Source organism: Zootermopsis nevadensis, unplaced genomic scaffold (assembly GCF_977971745.1).
Source record: "Zootermopsis nevadensis isolate Lab colony 2312 unplaced genomic scaffold, Znev_1.0 Znev_ptg000050l, whole genome shotgun sequence".
In the NCBI taxonomy this organism is placed as follows: domain Eukaryota; kingdom Metazoa; phylum Arthropoda; class Insecta; order Blattodea; family Termopsidae; genus Zootermopsis; species Zootermopsis nevadensis.
Window position 1 is genome coordinate 4,383,377 of NW_028259182.1, and position 15,236 is coordinate 4,398,612.

Consider the following 15,236-nt stretch of genomic DNA (forward strand, 5'->3'; position numbering starts at 1 on the left):
CGGCAGCCTTAGGAATCAAAGGGTTAAATAAGTGGTATGAATATTTATTGATTTAATTATTTATTTATTTTAATTCACATATTACAGAAAATATATTAGACTAAGTTCAGTTGTGCAATAACCTCATGCCAGCTAAATTGTCACCGTGGAAACGTGTGACAGTGAGCGATAAGCTTCACGCTCCGCCCACTTTACCCCAGATAAAATAAACTCGGTCATTGCCACATAAGTTGGCTTAACCTCGAAACCGGTCTGGCCGTAATTACAGAAAAATCCACGTCCCCCGTCGTAAACGGTAATCGAATTTTTCAACCCATAACCAGTCACATTCCACGCCTACAGCCTTGCCCTCGGATACCCAGAAGCCGTGTTATAAGCAAGCTTAATAGGCATAATTAGAAGAAATACAACAAATTCATAATGGAAACGAAAAAATAATAATGATAATATAGAGAGGGCGGACGATTCGCTGTGATTCAGGCGACGCCAGTATCGAAGTATCGATATATCGAAGTATCGATATATCGAATTATCTATATGTCGAATTATCGATGTATCGATGTATCGAAGTGTCTATGTATCGAAACACATTCATATATCGATATTCGATACGTCTTGCCCGTTCTCTACTGCCAAATGGAAAAGGAAAAAGTAATTACTTTGTGGCTGTCCTTGTTCAAATGTACGTTCTCTTTTAAGTTCTTTGTCCTTAATGTTATTCCATTGTTATAGAATCGTGGACGGCTTGCGCAAATCTGTCCACATTGTTGTCGTTGAGCGCGCATATGTTGGCTCGGCCATTAGGTAGTAAGTACATGTGATGTTCGTCCGCCATATAAGCCGCCTGCTTACCTGGAAATACAAGGGTTAATTATATTAATATCCAGTTCGGAGCTTATAAAGGCAGGAGTAGCTCTGAACCCTCTTATCACTCACGGCCCCACAATGACTTTTCGTTGGACCCATCCTGACAAATACACGAGGCTCTCGTTATACGCGGTGGTTACATTCCTGCGTATATCAAAAACGCAGAGAACTTGAAACGTGGATTTTCAAAATGGCGGGTGGCGAGTCAGTGAAACTGCGCGCGCATCTCAGTGGGCATGCGCGTTAGCTTTATGCTGTGTGACCGCGGATAGGATATTGATGCTCGTAGTTACACTGGAATAAAACCGCGGATGATGAAATCGCGCATAAGAAAGGAACCTGTTTCTGTAGTCTGTGTTTCTTTTTTCAAAACTTTTTTTTTAGATTTCTAGTCGTATCATAACGCTCATGACTTCGAACCCCAGACAGCACTTGCATGTTGCTTTATAATATTCAAATCTATTACAAAAATGCACCACAAAAGGAAAACAATGAAGGAAACTCTCGAAAAAAAATATTTTTAGCAATTATTATTATTATTATTATTTATATATTACTGATTATTGCTGAGGCTTGCTATTCTCAGGATATGCGTCCAGAGACTGAGGAAAATCACGAAACATCTCATTGTTAACTGGTTTACCGACTAAAACTCAGTTCTGGGACCTGGCAGCTGTTCAGCCTTGCTGATAAAAAGGCGGAAACAATGGAATTATTCGAAGCGTACTTACTAGTCAGGCCGGTGAAGGAGAACATTCCGGACTGTGACGTGATGTGATTCCAGTTTCCAGGGGTGCCCAGTTCGTCCAAACGTTCCTTGAGACTTTGTCTCGCCACCTTCAAGCGCTCCACCATTTTTCTAAGACTTTCTAGCCTGAACAGGAAATTACATTATTTTTTACGAGGTCTTTCACAGCTGCAATCATATTACCATTACTGCCAGCGTCGTTAAAAAATCATTAAATTCCCTTTTATACTCGAATGTTCGTTGCCTTGTTCACAACACCCCGGCATCGGCCTGTGTCCTGAGCCAGTATAATCCACTCCACACCCTCCAACTCTATATTCCTGCTATCCATATTAATGTTATCATCCCATCTTTCGGGTGGTCTCTTTCATTTTGGCCTTCAAAACAATTTCACTGTTATAGATTTTTACACAATTAATAAATAAATATAAATCCACTTACCACTGCTTCCGTGCCTCAGAGTCTCGCAGAATCCGAACTACGATTTCGCCCCCGTGTCTGGTCGGACAGAGGTAAATAGCCCTCGCGATAATTGTGAGCATGAACTCCACAGACGCCAATTCTTTCTGCCGCCCCTCCTTCAGGACAACCGTGAGACATCCTACCCGATCTCCTGCGGACACGAATTCATTTTCGAGTTTACGGGTCAAGAATACGTACAGCTTCTCCATTTACCTCGTCTTATTTCTAATTTAAACAAAGTTGCGCGGTCACAAGCAGACAGATGATGGCGTTGCGTAGGGAAAATGTTTTCTGCAATGCTAATATCACCTCACTATATCAGCTGTATGATCAATTTTACTGTCATCATATCTCGTGAAAAATCATTCCTTTATTTGCGAGCAATTTTACATCATAAATGCATAAATTACTGTACAGTTCAGTTATTTTCTCATGGCCTTTTATCTGCGCAGGAGGGGAAGAGACACAGACAGTAGTGGGGGGAGCAAAACACTGAGCTGCTCCAAGTTACGTCGCGGATGGACATCCGTTTAATTGTAGTGTGATTTATTGACATAAGACGACGCTGGGATTCTATTGTTGCACTGCTAGACTTTTGACTGGCCACCATCTTTTTTGTTTGTCTCTGAAAATTATTTTTCCTTGTAGTTAGGCTAAGTGGTCATGAACTGTACTTCACAGCAAAGATGTCTTTCTGTCTTCTGGGTTGTAATACCGTGTAGCCTGGTAGAAGTTTACAGACGTTTCAGAGGTCCCTGCTGCCTCCATTATCAGGGCGCTACAACCCATCGCCGTCAGAACCGTAAATCCTACTACAAAACGGTTCAATAGTCCCTGTGCGTGCGTGAGGTTGTAAATTTGAGTGGGTGGTAAAGTTTAATTTCTCACCGTAAAGTCCCATGTTCTTAGAGAATGACTGAGTCACAAGCATTTCGAAGCCTCTGTCCACGAAGTACCGGACAGCCCAGGCGTCTTCCTCTACGTCGCCGCTGGCAAAACCTTGATATGCGGCATCGAAGATTGGAAATAATTTCCTTTCCTGAGAAACAGGGACATAAACATTACTTCAAGGTGGTTAGTGTTCATCGCCACTTCAATCAAAGGCAAAGCATCCTTACGAAATCTGGGCCATTGAGGAGTTAGTGGAACGTGGGTTCGCGATGTTGCCCTAATAAATACAAAATATTATCATGAAAATATTCAAAATGCATTTAACTAAAATGACGTATGGATATGAGAATCCTGGGTTTTAACGAAGTTGCTCCCTTGAAGTCACTTAAGTCTTCTTAAATTTTAAGCATGTCCTGCTTTTGCAGTTAAATGATGAACAGAAAAATCCTAATTCTGACTGACAAATGAAAGGCGTACGTATTTAGGCAGTGAAGTGTTTTATCGTAATCGGTCGTGGCGGTACTCGAAGTTTCACTTTGTAGTCTATACAGAAAACAAATTTTTACTATCAGTCAGAGGTTTTGATTTACGTACATTTTACTGTACTTAAGGATTATAAAAGAATTTCAAGTTTGTCTCCGGCAGTGACAAGGTTAACCAGATAAGACGGCGGAAAACGTCGTAATTTGAATTTAAAAGACGCATTACCTCCATGACGTCCGCGACCTCAGTCCATTGCTTCTTGGTGAGGTCACATCCTGTCGGATTGTGAGCGCACAGTTGTAGGACAATAACAGAATTTTCTGGGGCCTCTCGGAGATCCTCAATCAACCCCTCGAAGTCCACGCCCCTTTTGACGGGATCCCAGTATCGATATTTGCGAGAAGTCGAAAACCCCGCGTACAGAAAAGTCGACTCGTGATTATCTAGAGGAAGGGAAATTTTTTTTTCATATTTTCCCACACGAACTGTGCATATTTGTGTTTGGTCTGTATCATTAGCTATTTCAGGAAGATTTTGATTTTAATTTAGTAAAAGAAATAATTTATTTGTGTGTAAGTTTACATTATAGTTTGTATTTTTTATTATTTTGAAGAAAACTACAAAGGGTTAATTTCAAGTGTCTCGAGAATTTATTTTCAAAAATGATACCAAAATCAAAAAAGAGTCGAAACTGATGTCTCTGAGCGAGAAATGTCGTTCGTGGCATGAAAGTGTCGTACATTTTAAATTTTATTTTCTCAATTCGGAAAGCACGTCACACATTATGAGTGTTTTTTCCTTTATTGTGATTTAAGTAATTAGTCCCTGCGACTTGGTGCTTTAAAATCTAACTGGTTTTCACTATTTTATTTGTAGTGATCAATATCCAAGATTACTTTCGTGGTAAGAAAACACATAATTCTCGAAGGCTCAGTCACTGTTAAAAACAATTGAAGGTGTTTATGCGGGCCTCTGAGACACAAAATGAAATAAGTCTGAAACGCTAATAATATTCAAATGCCTCATCTCGGCAAATAACATACATTTTATTGTCTTGAAAACAAGTCAAAATCTTAGTGCCTCACCCCACGTCGGTTCCGAAATGTAGAAGGTGTCGTACTTGGCGTGTCTCACCAGAAGCTCCGCCCCAATACGGAGAGCCCCAGATCCACCGACTGTCTGGATTCCGAGCGCCTGTAGAAGAGATTAAATTACCTTTTTAAAGCTCGTGGACACGTGTAAAGGGTTCGCGCCTTTTACGGCCTCTGATTTTTCGCGAGGTTTGTCACAGAAGAAGAATCCAAATCCCTTGACTTCAAAAATTATATTTTTGAATAAGAAATACGAGGTATTCTCTGTTTATAATTCTGTCCTTAACACTGAGAAGATGCACTCACTCTTCCAGTCCGTAAGGCAGGACTTTCCTCCCCAAGGATAAGGCGAGGTGCTAGTGTTTTGAACGAATCCGTTCCCAAAAAAAGGATGTATTCGTGATTGTAAGTGACGCTTTGAACCAGTTTCTTCTCCAGATCAAGTACAACTGGCAGTACCCATGGTTCCCCATCCTCGTCTCTGTAAGCTAGAAAAAATATTATTAAAATTAAAATTCCAGGCCATCGAATTTCGGTTTAAACGTGTCGACCCGAGGATTCAGTGACTGCACGGTTTTAATAGTGGGCGAGCCGGGCTGTCGCCCAGGGAGCCAAATCAAGTGGGCGAAAGATCTTCATCGGTATTTTATGAAATAATTACCAATTCTTTCTGTAACTGAAATTTAAATAGCACAATGGTGTTTATATATGTGCGTCTTTAACCCTTCTGAAGCCGAAGCTCGTCTAAGTAACATTTAATATAATTCAGTCCGTACCGCGAAGAAAACACGACACTTCACCATTACAAAGATCAAATGGTTAACGCTGTTTAAGGAAATAATACAACTAAAACGCTAATTAACCTTTGGAGCCGAAGCTCTTTCAAATGATACTTAAGAATCCAGTCCGTACCGCGAAGAAAACACTACACTTCACCATTACGAAGATCGACTGGTTAACGTTGTTTAAGGAAATATTCTCTGATTACACTTGGAACATACATACAAAATTCACAATTACTGATAATGAAGCACGTGGTACATATACTTACCACTGGCCTGAAAAGATTTTTTTTTGTAATTCCATACGTTAACGGTCACGTGTTGTTGTTATGGGTTGTGACAGTTTGAAGTAAATACCAACGTTTCGGAGTTGAAGATGATCTACAGGTCCACAGGACAACAAAATTGTCTGCGATTATGTTCCGCGCGTATATTTAGACTATCTAAAGTCTCATCTAAGTTCTGTAAAGCCCAAAATCTATTGGATATTCCTATCTGGTACTTCCCCTTAACTTGTACATAAATGATAATTGAGTTTATTCGAATCGGATCTTCCTAAATCAAACTTCTGCGTTGCGTGTTTACGTACTGAAAGCCTCTCCTTTAAATTTCGGTATCACAGTCAGCTTATCTGAAAGATCTGATACACTGGAGTGTCGTTTATAGTAAATTCAAACACGATTATCTGATTATGTGTCCAAGTACGTGAAGGTGAGGGAATGTTTTGCTTTTGACAATTAGATTTTTTTTTTGAAATTTCAAAATTTATTAGTCTTGCCCTAATATCATTACTAACTTTATCAGTTTAATCAGTTTGAAAAGTCCCCCCCCCCCCCCTCCCTAACTTCGCGACAAAAATCTCCTAGCAACGTTTTCGTATGGTACCCAAGAACTTTTAGTTCTTCGTAATTTATGTTTTGTGGCTATAGTCCTTATCCTCATTCGGGGCATGCACCAACGACCCTTTAGAGTTACATACGAAATCCTGTCACTGACAAACTCTAATCTTTTAACTACTTAAATAAATCATGCCCCTTAGTTGTGATTAACGTCCAACCCTCAAGCTGAAGGACCACCCTTCGTCGGCTATCCGCGACTGCTTATTCAACATATTCGTAGCTACCATTCATGTCTACAGGCCTTCTCCCCCATCCACAACCTCAAGGACACTAAGTACGTCATCTAGATGGAAAACATGTACAGACCATTCCATTCATTCTGTAACAATTCTAGCCTGCCTTGGCATTAGATGATACATTTTTAAAGCCACTTAAGTTCGGTGATAATGTAAATTAGAATCGCTTGTCTAATCCAGGCCGTCAGCTCCTGAAGAACGTGATGAATGTAATGTCATGGTTCCCGCAATGTCAACGTACTGTACCATCCCAACGACATTAAATTCGTTAGATTTCAACATTAAGAAGTTCTGAATGATCCTAGGTTCAATGTTTGTATGAAACAAGGGCCGAACCCGGTCTTGCAGATTAATTAGGCCTGCATAAACAAGAGTAAGTGAAACGTATGCGATTGTATTATTTCGTGGCATGTTTGATGAAGCTGGCTTATCTTATTGACGTTATGTGTCTTTAAAATGCTGAGTCAGTATGTCTGCAAGGTGTCTGTGAGGTGCAAAGATACAGGGGCCTATACAGAGGTCTATTATTACCATTATTTTCTCTTTACACTTCGTTAAAGACACATTTCAAACAAAAAATTCCAAATCTAACCTAAATCTAAAATTAATTTTGTTTGCAAGGAGTCTTTGACGGAAAAAAAAATCAACAGTTTGGTTTTTGGCTTGAGAATTCGTTCGGTTGTTTAGTAGATAAGTTATGTGGACTGACAGGAAACCATTTCACTTTAAAGTAACCTTGTACCCCGTTTCCTACTGAACTACTTACCTCCCGGAATTAAATTAATCTTCTCCTCGCTTGCATCCGCGTAGCACCTGATACATACATCAACGACGTCAATAAGTTCCTTGGAGTTGACAGCACTGAAAGTTGGTGACGCCATGTTAACGGATGGCCAGTCACAGAGACACTACAGCGAAGTGCAGAGTGTTGTACCGCAGATAGGACGACCTTGATCCGGGAAAACAATTGTGAAACTCTGAAAATACGGCTTTATCAGTGATAGCAACGTGTTTCCCCCGCTGCATGGCTTGTTGCACACGATACCATAGTTTTGGAGGAGTCTTTTGTTCTGTGAAACCGATCGTGTACATGAGGTGGTTAAATTTTTTTGGCATTTATATTATTACAGCTCAAAGTGAAAGGTTCCTGGCTGAGGGCGAAGATGGTTCTCGAAACGTTGGTTTTCTTCATTAAGCCACCTTACACGGCTGGTAGCCCGCGAAAAATTCATTTTAAAGATGGCTGTCTTCTGGGTTTATCATCAGGTTGACAAGTACTCATCACTCTGACGATGGAGGCAGTAAGGACTTCTGAAACACCGGTAAACATCTACCAGACTACACGGCGCAACAACCCAGAAGACATCCATCTTCGGATGTTGAAAGTGATACCACGAGGTTTCTCTGTTTCTCACATGCTTGTAATCCACGCTGCAGTAAAATTACATGTTTTTTTCCGCACGGTAAACATATTTGATTAAAAATGAATAAATACTAAAGTCAGAGTTGACAATCACTTTATTTCAGGCGGAAAAAGGAGTATTTGCCATATCACAATATTCTTAATATCAAATAATGCATATTACATTAGCAAATTATTACCCTTAGAATATACACATAATGAATGCATTAAATGCACAAACAAATCTAACAGGATTTCTGTACAAATTCCACGGTAACTTCATTTTTATAACAAACTGGACACCCTTGAGACATCAGGATACGTAAAGAACTTACAGACATTCAGACTGAGGTAGTTCCTAGACCTTTAAGCCCTTCCCGAAGACTTAAGCACCAACTGTTTACAGCTTTGATTTATTAAACGCAGGGCGGCGTAACTCACATCTGGCAAGTTAACCGAGATGATAGCGTTTACAACATTTGTGTCCTTGGACTACATCAGGAGTTCTCAGCCCAATGATCCACTTTGATTTTTTATAATAATGTGCGACTGCACAACGAACAGTAAAACCTGGCATTAGAAGACGTACGAATGTTATCACTATTCGACCACAAGTCACCACCTTTGGACGATCGTTCGGCTTAATGAATGTCAAATCAGGAACTGGAATGTTTGTTACTGATGAATGCTCGGAGGAATGCAAATTGCAGAAATAAAAATGAAACCTGATATTGATTACAAAAGCAAAAGCAGTGTCAGATGTATCACGGACCGATTAACAGTTAAAGGAAAATAGCGAATAACAGGCCTCTGTCGACTGCGTGTCTGCGCATGACATAACAGAATTTTTAATAAATTTTCCGTGGCGGCTCACGGATCAAAAGGTTAATTTTGGCACCAGATCTGGAAATGGTCGAGAACCCTTGGTCTAAACGAATGGATCACAGGTTATTTAATGACGCTGTATGACAGGAGTCTATTTTGTGTTGAATGGCGTGAGGACGTGACCATCTTCAGTGACATTCAAATAATCGGGAAGGAAGTGCTAAGGTCTGTTTCGGTACGAGCGTGGAATTTAGTTCGAACGGCTATGGAAAACCACGGTATATGTTCGTATAGTCGGTGTCCTGGCCGTGGCACTTCGCGAACACAAGTCAGAAGCATTACTGACTGAACCAAACTGCAAGTTTTAATTTAAGAAAATTTTCATCAAGATATATTAATAATTTAAAAATAAAATAAGGGATTTCATATCTTCAAAGTCCGTGTGACTGTCATTACAATGAGATTTTTCAAAATTTATTTTCAACGCTAAACTTGTATGCTAGCCACTGCAGCTAAAAAAAAAAAAATATTGTTCAACGATAAACATAAATGCGGCACAGCGAATCTACGGCCGTCGAAAATCTTTACAGAATCCCTAAAAATTCTCTTGAACTCATTATATTATAAACACATGAATTTTCCCTTTTATGTACCCATAGTCAAAATCAAGAAGGAAGAAGTTTAGAAACCTCCATCAAAGTCTCACACAGACGGACCTAACAGAGGACCGAATGGAAGAGGAGAATTGAGGAGGCCACGGACCGGAGAGCCATAGAAGAAGAAGAAGTCAAAATCTAATTACGTTTTAACGTGCCCCAAAGGTTACTGTAAGCGCACACAGCACTCAGTATTAGAGAAAATCATTCTAGCCCCTTAAATGAAAACAATTCCTCGTTATAACTTGCAAAAATACCGAGGAAGAATCGTTGCACTAATATCAGTTTCCAGGTTTATATTTTGTTGATGCTGTCGCCAGGGACGTCTAGAACAGTTTCGTGAATAGCTTTGGCTACGTAATCAATGTTTTTAGTGGTCAGACCACACATATTGATACGCCCACTCTTGAGTAAGTAGATATGGTATTTCTCCGTCAGATGCTTCACTTGTTGAGCTAAACAAAGAAACATCGAACAAAATAAATGTACAACGAAGAACAATTGTGCTTCATACTTTTCCGCCAGATTTAGCTAATTTGGTAATCTTTCTGTGAAGAACACTCGATGCACATGAAAATTTTTCAAATTTGGATAGTAAAATTTGATGACACCAAATAATCTTAAAAAGAAATTACGAGCATGGTAATTTTCCCAGACTCTTCAAGATTCTGTTCATTACGTTATATAAATCATATTAATACACTGTTTTTATATATTGAGAAGAAAACTATGACATCTGCGCAAATGCCAGGCAAGAAGAAGCTGCGAAGTTTCTCGTAAGCATTAAAATTGACATAAAATTGGCTGGAATAATAAATCATCTTATAAGGAATACAGAAATCGTTCAACCAGAATTAAAACACAATCAGTATAATTAAAACAGATGACCTTTAATGTACACCAGTGGTCCCCAACGCGGTGCCAAGACTTTTTTGGTTGCCCGCGTTATTACGGCAAGAGGTTATACTGAATAATGAAGGCCATTCAACCATCTCATCTTACTGATGCCCATCTTGATGATTGTTTTCAAGCAGCATCATCATCCTACACTCCCAAATTTGAAAAACTGGCCGATGAAATGCAGCGGCAAACATCACACTAACTTCCCACTTGAATAATAATAATTGTACTTATAAAACTACGTATTTTTGATTGCGTGGTTTCTTGTATCATTAAACGTCGTGTTGTTTTGTGTATTATTTGGTGTCCATATCTTATTTGTCCAGAGAAAAGAAAATTTGGGTTTGTTAATTGGTTGGTGCCCGCCACGATCTCATAAACTCTCAAATGTGCCCGTAGGCACAAAAAGGTTGGGGACCGCTGGCGTACACAATGACAACCTAAATCTGAAACATCAATTCTCCATTCATGCGAACAGAACTTTCTTTTTAAACTTTTATCTAAAATCCATTACACACATACCTCATCAGACGCTCTTACAAAATTTTATATCCGTACGTACGTGAAAGTCCGGTGTAGGAAAACATTCCTATTTGGGTCACAATGTGGTCCCATGTACCAGGTGTACCCAGCTTTTCTAGACGTTCTTTAAGTCCTTTTCTCATGTCCAGAATTCTTTTCGCCATAGTACGAACACTCTCCTTCCTGCAACATTAATGTCACAAAATACCGTCGTGATAATCAGCGGATAACCCGTTTAAAACTTCCGATCAGGAAGCGGTTCCGAGTCGCCTCCTTGCTTGACGTTCCTAACAAAAATTTAAATAAATTTGCCCGTTTCATTATTCCAGATTTAATCACCCTAACATCATCGAGTGCGCTTGTGCAACAGACACAGATACCTCGGAGATATTGCGGGTTTTGTCCCGGACCACCGCAATAAAGCGGGTCACATAATTTTTTTGGTATATTAAGTATGCAATAGCATTATGTCTAAAAAAAACATTGTGAGAATTACCAAAATGTGACAGACACGAAGTGAGCACATGCTGTTGGAAAAACGGCGCCAACAGACTTGCCCGATGCAGGGTCGCCACAAACCTTCAATTTGTAAAGAAACTCAATATTTGTGTAGCAAAATTGAAATAAAGCGAATCCGAACAGCTTTTTATGACGGCGATGTTGACGCAGATGTATCTACCTACCATTCTTCGAACAGCTGCGGGTTATTCAGAACGGTGGCCACGATTCTTCCTCCGTGATTTGGAGGATTTGAATACATTCCTCTTACAATAAGAGTAAGCTGAGACTTCATTGGTTGCAAATGGACAGCGTTATTCACGACCACCGTCAGATTACCGACACGTTCATCTATAACATATTATAACTAATATCACGCATGAGAAAACAAAAATAGAACACTTGTGTGTAAATGTTTAATGTTCATTTTTAGAGTAATAATAAAGCGTGTCCTTTAACCCTTAAAAGCTGAATGGTAATTATATGTACCAGCTGCATTAACGATCTGTAGCTGTGGGTTCTGAATTATTACCAGCCCAAACAGCATTAACGAGGTGATCTTTGCGGTACAGACTGAATTATTAATTATTATTTAGAGGAGCTTCAGCTATAAAGAACTAAAAATTCTTTTTTTTTTTCCGGTTTAACAATGTTTTCTATATTTTCCGGTACCCTTTACGGGTCCCCAACTTCTTAGTTGGCTTGATCTATGGACATTCGGTAGGACTCCTTGGACAAGGGATCGGCCCGTCGCAAGGCCTCTACCTGTACAACAGGACAGCACGACACAGAAAAACATCCATGGCTTGAGTGGGATTTGAACCCACGGTCCCAGCGACCAAGCGGCACAAGGCCCACGCCTCAGACGGCGCGGCCACTGCGGACCCCGAACTAAAAACTCTGAAATATATAAAATAAAACCGTATTAATCTGAAATTTAATGCCAGAACAATTTTAAATTATACTAGCGCTGTGATTAATGTTCAGTTTTAACTTATCAACTTGAAAAGTCTGTGACCAACTGACCAATTCCATGCAGCACGCTCTGCCTGAAGGCGTTCATATTCTCAACTATTAAGAAAATTCCTTCGCTTCTACACACCCTAAGGTTCATCATCACATGCACAAAATCCCACCATCAGACCTCTTTACTGAGGTAGATGAATCCAGTGTACGCATCCTCATCTGTATTTCTCTAAGATCCATTTTAAAATCATCCACCCATCTGCACCTACGTCTATTCCGAGTCAAAATTTGTTTGCATTTCTGATCTTCCCCATATTGCCACCTTATCTCAACCTCCTGCTTTAATCCTCCTAATATTTGACGAAGAGTATAAAAATGGAGCACCATAAAGATACATATCCCAATTTATATAAACACGTGCCCTATGACAACCATATTTAATTTTAAAGTTACAAGTCACATACTTAAAAAATGTTTCACGTTTCATAAACAAAAGACATTAACAAGAAATTCTTACTGTAGAGACCAAAATTCTTGGCAAAAGACTGAGCACAGACGAACTCAAAGCCTCTGTCGGCGAAGTAACGTACTGCCCAGGCATCCTTTTCAAGATCCCCAGAAGCGAAACCTTGATACGCAGAGTCGAAGAACGGGAAAAGCTGCTTTTCTTCTATGACGTCGGCTATCTGGGTCCACTGTTCGCTAGTTGGGTCACAGCCTGTTGGATTGTGCGCACATGCGTGCAGGATGATGACAGAGTCTTTAGGCGCTGCACGTAAATCTTCTAGGAAACCGTCCAGGTCCAATGAACGGGTCTCTGAATTCCAATAGCGATACTGACGCGGTTCCGCGAAGCCAGCATTTGTGAAGACTAGGTGGTGGTTCTCTGTTCACAAAAGAAATATGAACGTCTGACATCTGAAATCAAATCCCGGGAACCCCTGCCCTGTGCACATGTCGGGATAGTACAATAAAACAGCGACCATTAATATCTACTTACAGATCCTTCCATTAACTCTAAATTCTTTGTCATACTGCTGTCTCAATCAACGCGTAATAAATTTTATCGAGCAACGTAATTACCCCATGTTGGTGATGAGTAATAGAAAGTTGTGTACTTGAGCTGTCGATGAAGAAATTCGGCACCAACTCTTAAGGCGCCTGTGCCACTGAGAGTCTGAACACCAAATGCCTGCAAAAGAAATTATAATTGCCCAAAATTAAAAAAAAATCTTGTAACTGAATGTAACATTCTTGCCTGTCACATTATGATAATTTTTAGGTATTTTATGGTTTAATTTTACCAACATGACCAAGATAAATTTTCCTTGGCATGATGCTCGTGATTTGGGGTCAAGGAAGACCACTTCAGTTCATAATATGCCTGCGACTGATACTCTCTGTTTAGCTGCTGCTAAATGAACATTTATTTTAAAATCAGATGTCATAGCTGGCTCTTAAAGTCCCAATTTAATATGACAGAACAGAAATACACTCTAATAATTAATAAAATACAGTATATAAATGTTGATATTTTATAATTATTTTGGCAATAAGATATTCTTACTGCTTGAAATGCTAACCAGAGGCTGAAAGGGACCACTAAACAAAATATCAGGGAGCTTCGTTAAAGTTTCTATTGTAACTTCCCTCGGTATCTAACGAGTGAAAGATATTTACAGTGATACATCTTGAAAGAGATGAGTGATTACATTAATACAAGTTAATCATGACACTAATCTAATATCGCACTGAAGGAATTAATTTTACCAGCCCTTCCAGCAGTGCACGTGATTCAGCACCCAGCAGCATTCTAGTGGCTGCAGAGCTACATGCTTGCAAACCAAGAACAGGCAGGTATTCATGATTCAGGGCCTCGTCATCAGCCAGCTGTTTCTCGGTCTTGCGCACTACAGGCAAAACCCACGGCTTTCCCTCATCGGTCCTGTAAGCTAATGCAGTCAATATCAAAGAGGCATTTGTTGAGAAATAAATGAATAATTTCATTATTAAACAAAATTATATGCTGCAATGCTGTTATAAAGCCATGTGTATGCTGTCTCATGTTCTGAAGAGTCCTGAATAAGAGTATGCACTTTCCTACATATCTGCATTCCTGAAGACGACCATCAACATAAATGCAATATTATATTCTTTGTGTCATCCTCTCCACCCAGAAGGCTGCTACACACACAGTATCACACTCTTAAAGTCTTCTAACAGTATGCTAAAATCTCATATTTTTCTCTCTTAATACTTTCCGCACAATAATTTTATGTAGATAAGGGTGTGAAAATCGGCAGACCGCTTCTAAGAACCCTAGAATTTAAACCTAGCAGGCTCTTTAAATGTGAACAAAGTAATTCCATCAACTTTCCATTGATCCTATTTTTTGTTTAAATCACTGAACTAAGTGTGATGACCTCTTTGTTACTTCTACAGTAAAAAGGGGGCATTGGTGTGCACCTAAAAGAAAAACACAAAGTTTGAAGGTAAAGGGCCAATTAATCATACTATTCTACAAAAAGTGAGGTTGTGTTGGGTGAAAAAAAAAATCTTAATGATAGTGTAGTCATACTATTTCAGTGTTTGGAAGCATTTAACTTTTATGTGTTTAGACTTTGTGGGGCAAATGTCTGTACAATATCTAATACCAACACATGTTGAAAACGTTCTCAAAAACAGCGTGATTACATTTTAAAAATCGATTTAATTTACGAAAATATATAAGGAGGTCAAGCCATTAAATCTCCTCTTACATAACCTTACCTCCAACACTTAAATTTACTTTTTGGTCGAAAGTGTCTTTTAAATACTGTTCGTTCACAGCAAAGACTTCAATTGGGGGACCTACTTCGACCACACGAAATCTTGAAAGCATTTTTTGTATCGGAACTGCACAACTTCTATATTACTAACGTCCTCAGATCGCCCTTGGGGCAAAATGCTAATGAATGGAAGAGCACAGACTTTAAGAGATTCACTTGTTACCAACTTGGCATCTTTTA

At 39.4% G+C, this 15,236-nt stretch overlaps 3 protein-coding genes across 3 annotated transcripts in view; 1 reads left to right on the forward strand and 2 right to left on the reverse strand.

The window, feature by feature from the left end:
* The window catches only part of LOC110828163 (BTB/POZ domain-containing protein 2), a 312,552-nt gene that overhangs the window by 247,110 nt on the left and 50,206 nt on the right, over positions 1-15,236 (forward strand). The gene's annotated exons all lie outside the window — the stretch shown is intronic.
* On the reverse strand, positions 44-7,427 carry LOC110828168 (aspartate aminotransferase, cytoplasmic-like). Its single transcript, XM_022060626.2, has 8 exons — positions 7,226-7,427; positions 4,849-5,030; positions 4,537-4,645; positions 3,677-3,894; positions 2,966-3,116; positions 2,057-2,228; positions 1,599-1,741; positions 44-852 (listed from the first exon to the last, which is right to left on the reverse strand). Exons 1-8 carry the CDS (start codon positions 7,338-7,340, stop codon positions 716-718), a joined length of 1,227 nt encoding a protein of 408 aa, XP_021916318.1. The 5' UTR covers positions 7,341-7,427; the 3' UTR covers positions 44-715.
* LOC110828166 (aspartate aminotransferase, cytoplasmic) lies at positions 7,960-15,203 on the reverse strand. Its single transcript, XM_022060624.2, has 7 exons — positions 14,998-15,203; positions 13,999-14,180; positions 13,312-13,420; positions 12,746-13,114; positions 11,448-11,613; positions 10,805-10,947; positions 7,960-9,797 (listed from the first exon to the last, which is right to left on the reverse strand). Exons 1-7 carry the CDS (start codon positions 15,107-15,109, stop codon positions 9,637-9,639), a joined length of 1,242 nt encoding a protein of 413 aa, XP_021916316.1. The 5' UTR covers positions 15,110-15,203; the 3' UTR covers positions 7,960-9,636.

Bases quoted from the DNA above. Each gene is read 5' to 3' on its own strand.
- LOC110828168 (XM_022060626.2), bottom strand. From the start codon at position 7,340: ATGGCGTCACCAACTTTCAGTGCTGTCAACTCCAAGGAACTTATTGAC. The intron at 2,229-2,965 runs GTGAGAAATTAA...TCGTGTCCGCAG, and splicing joins TAAGAACATGGGACTTTACG to GAGATCGGGTAGGATGTCTC. The intron at 853-1,598 runs GTAAGTACGCTT...TTGTATTTCCAG, and splicing joins CTCCTTCACCGGCCTGACTA to GTAAGCAGGCGGCTTATATG.
- LOC110828166 (XM_022060624.2), bottom strand. From the start codon at position 15,109: ATGCTTTCAAGATTTCGTGTGGTCGAAGTAGGTCCCCCAATTGAAGTC. The intron at 13,421-13,998 runs GTAAAATTAATT...TTTCTTTTGCAG, and splicing joins GTGCACTGCTGGAAGGGCTG to GCATTTGGTGTTCAGACTCT. The intron at 9,798-10,804 runs GTACGTACGGAT...TTCTTTGTTTAG, and splicing joins TTCCTACACCGGACTTTCAC to CTCAACAAGTGAAGCATCTG.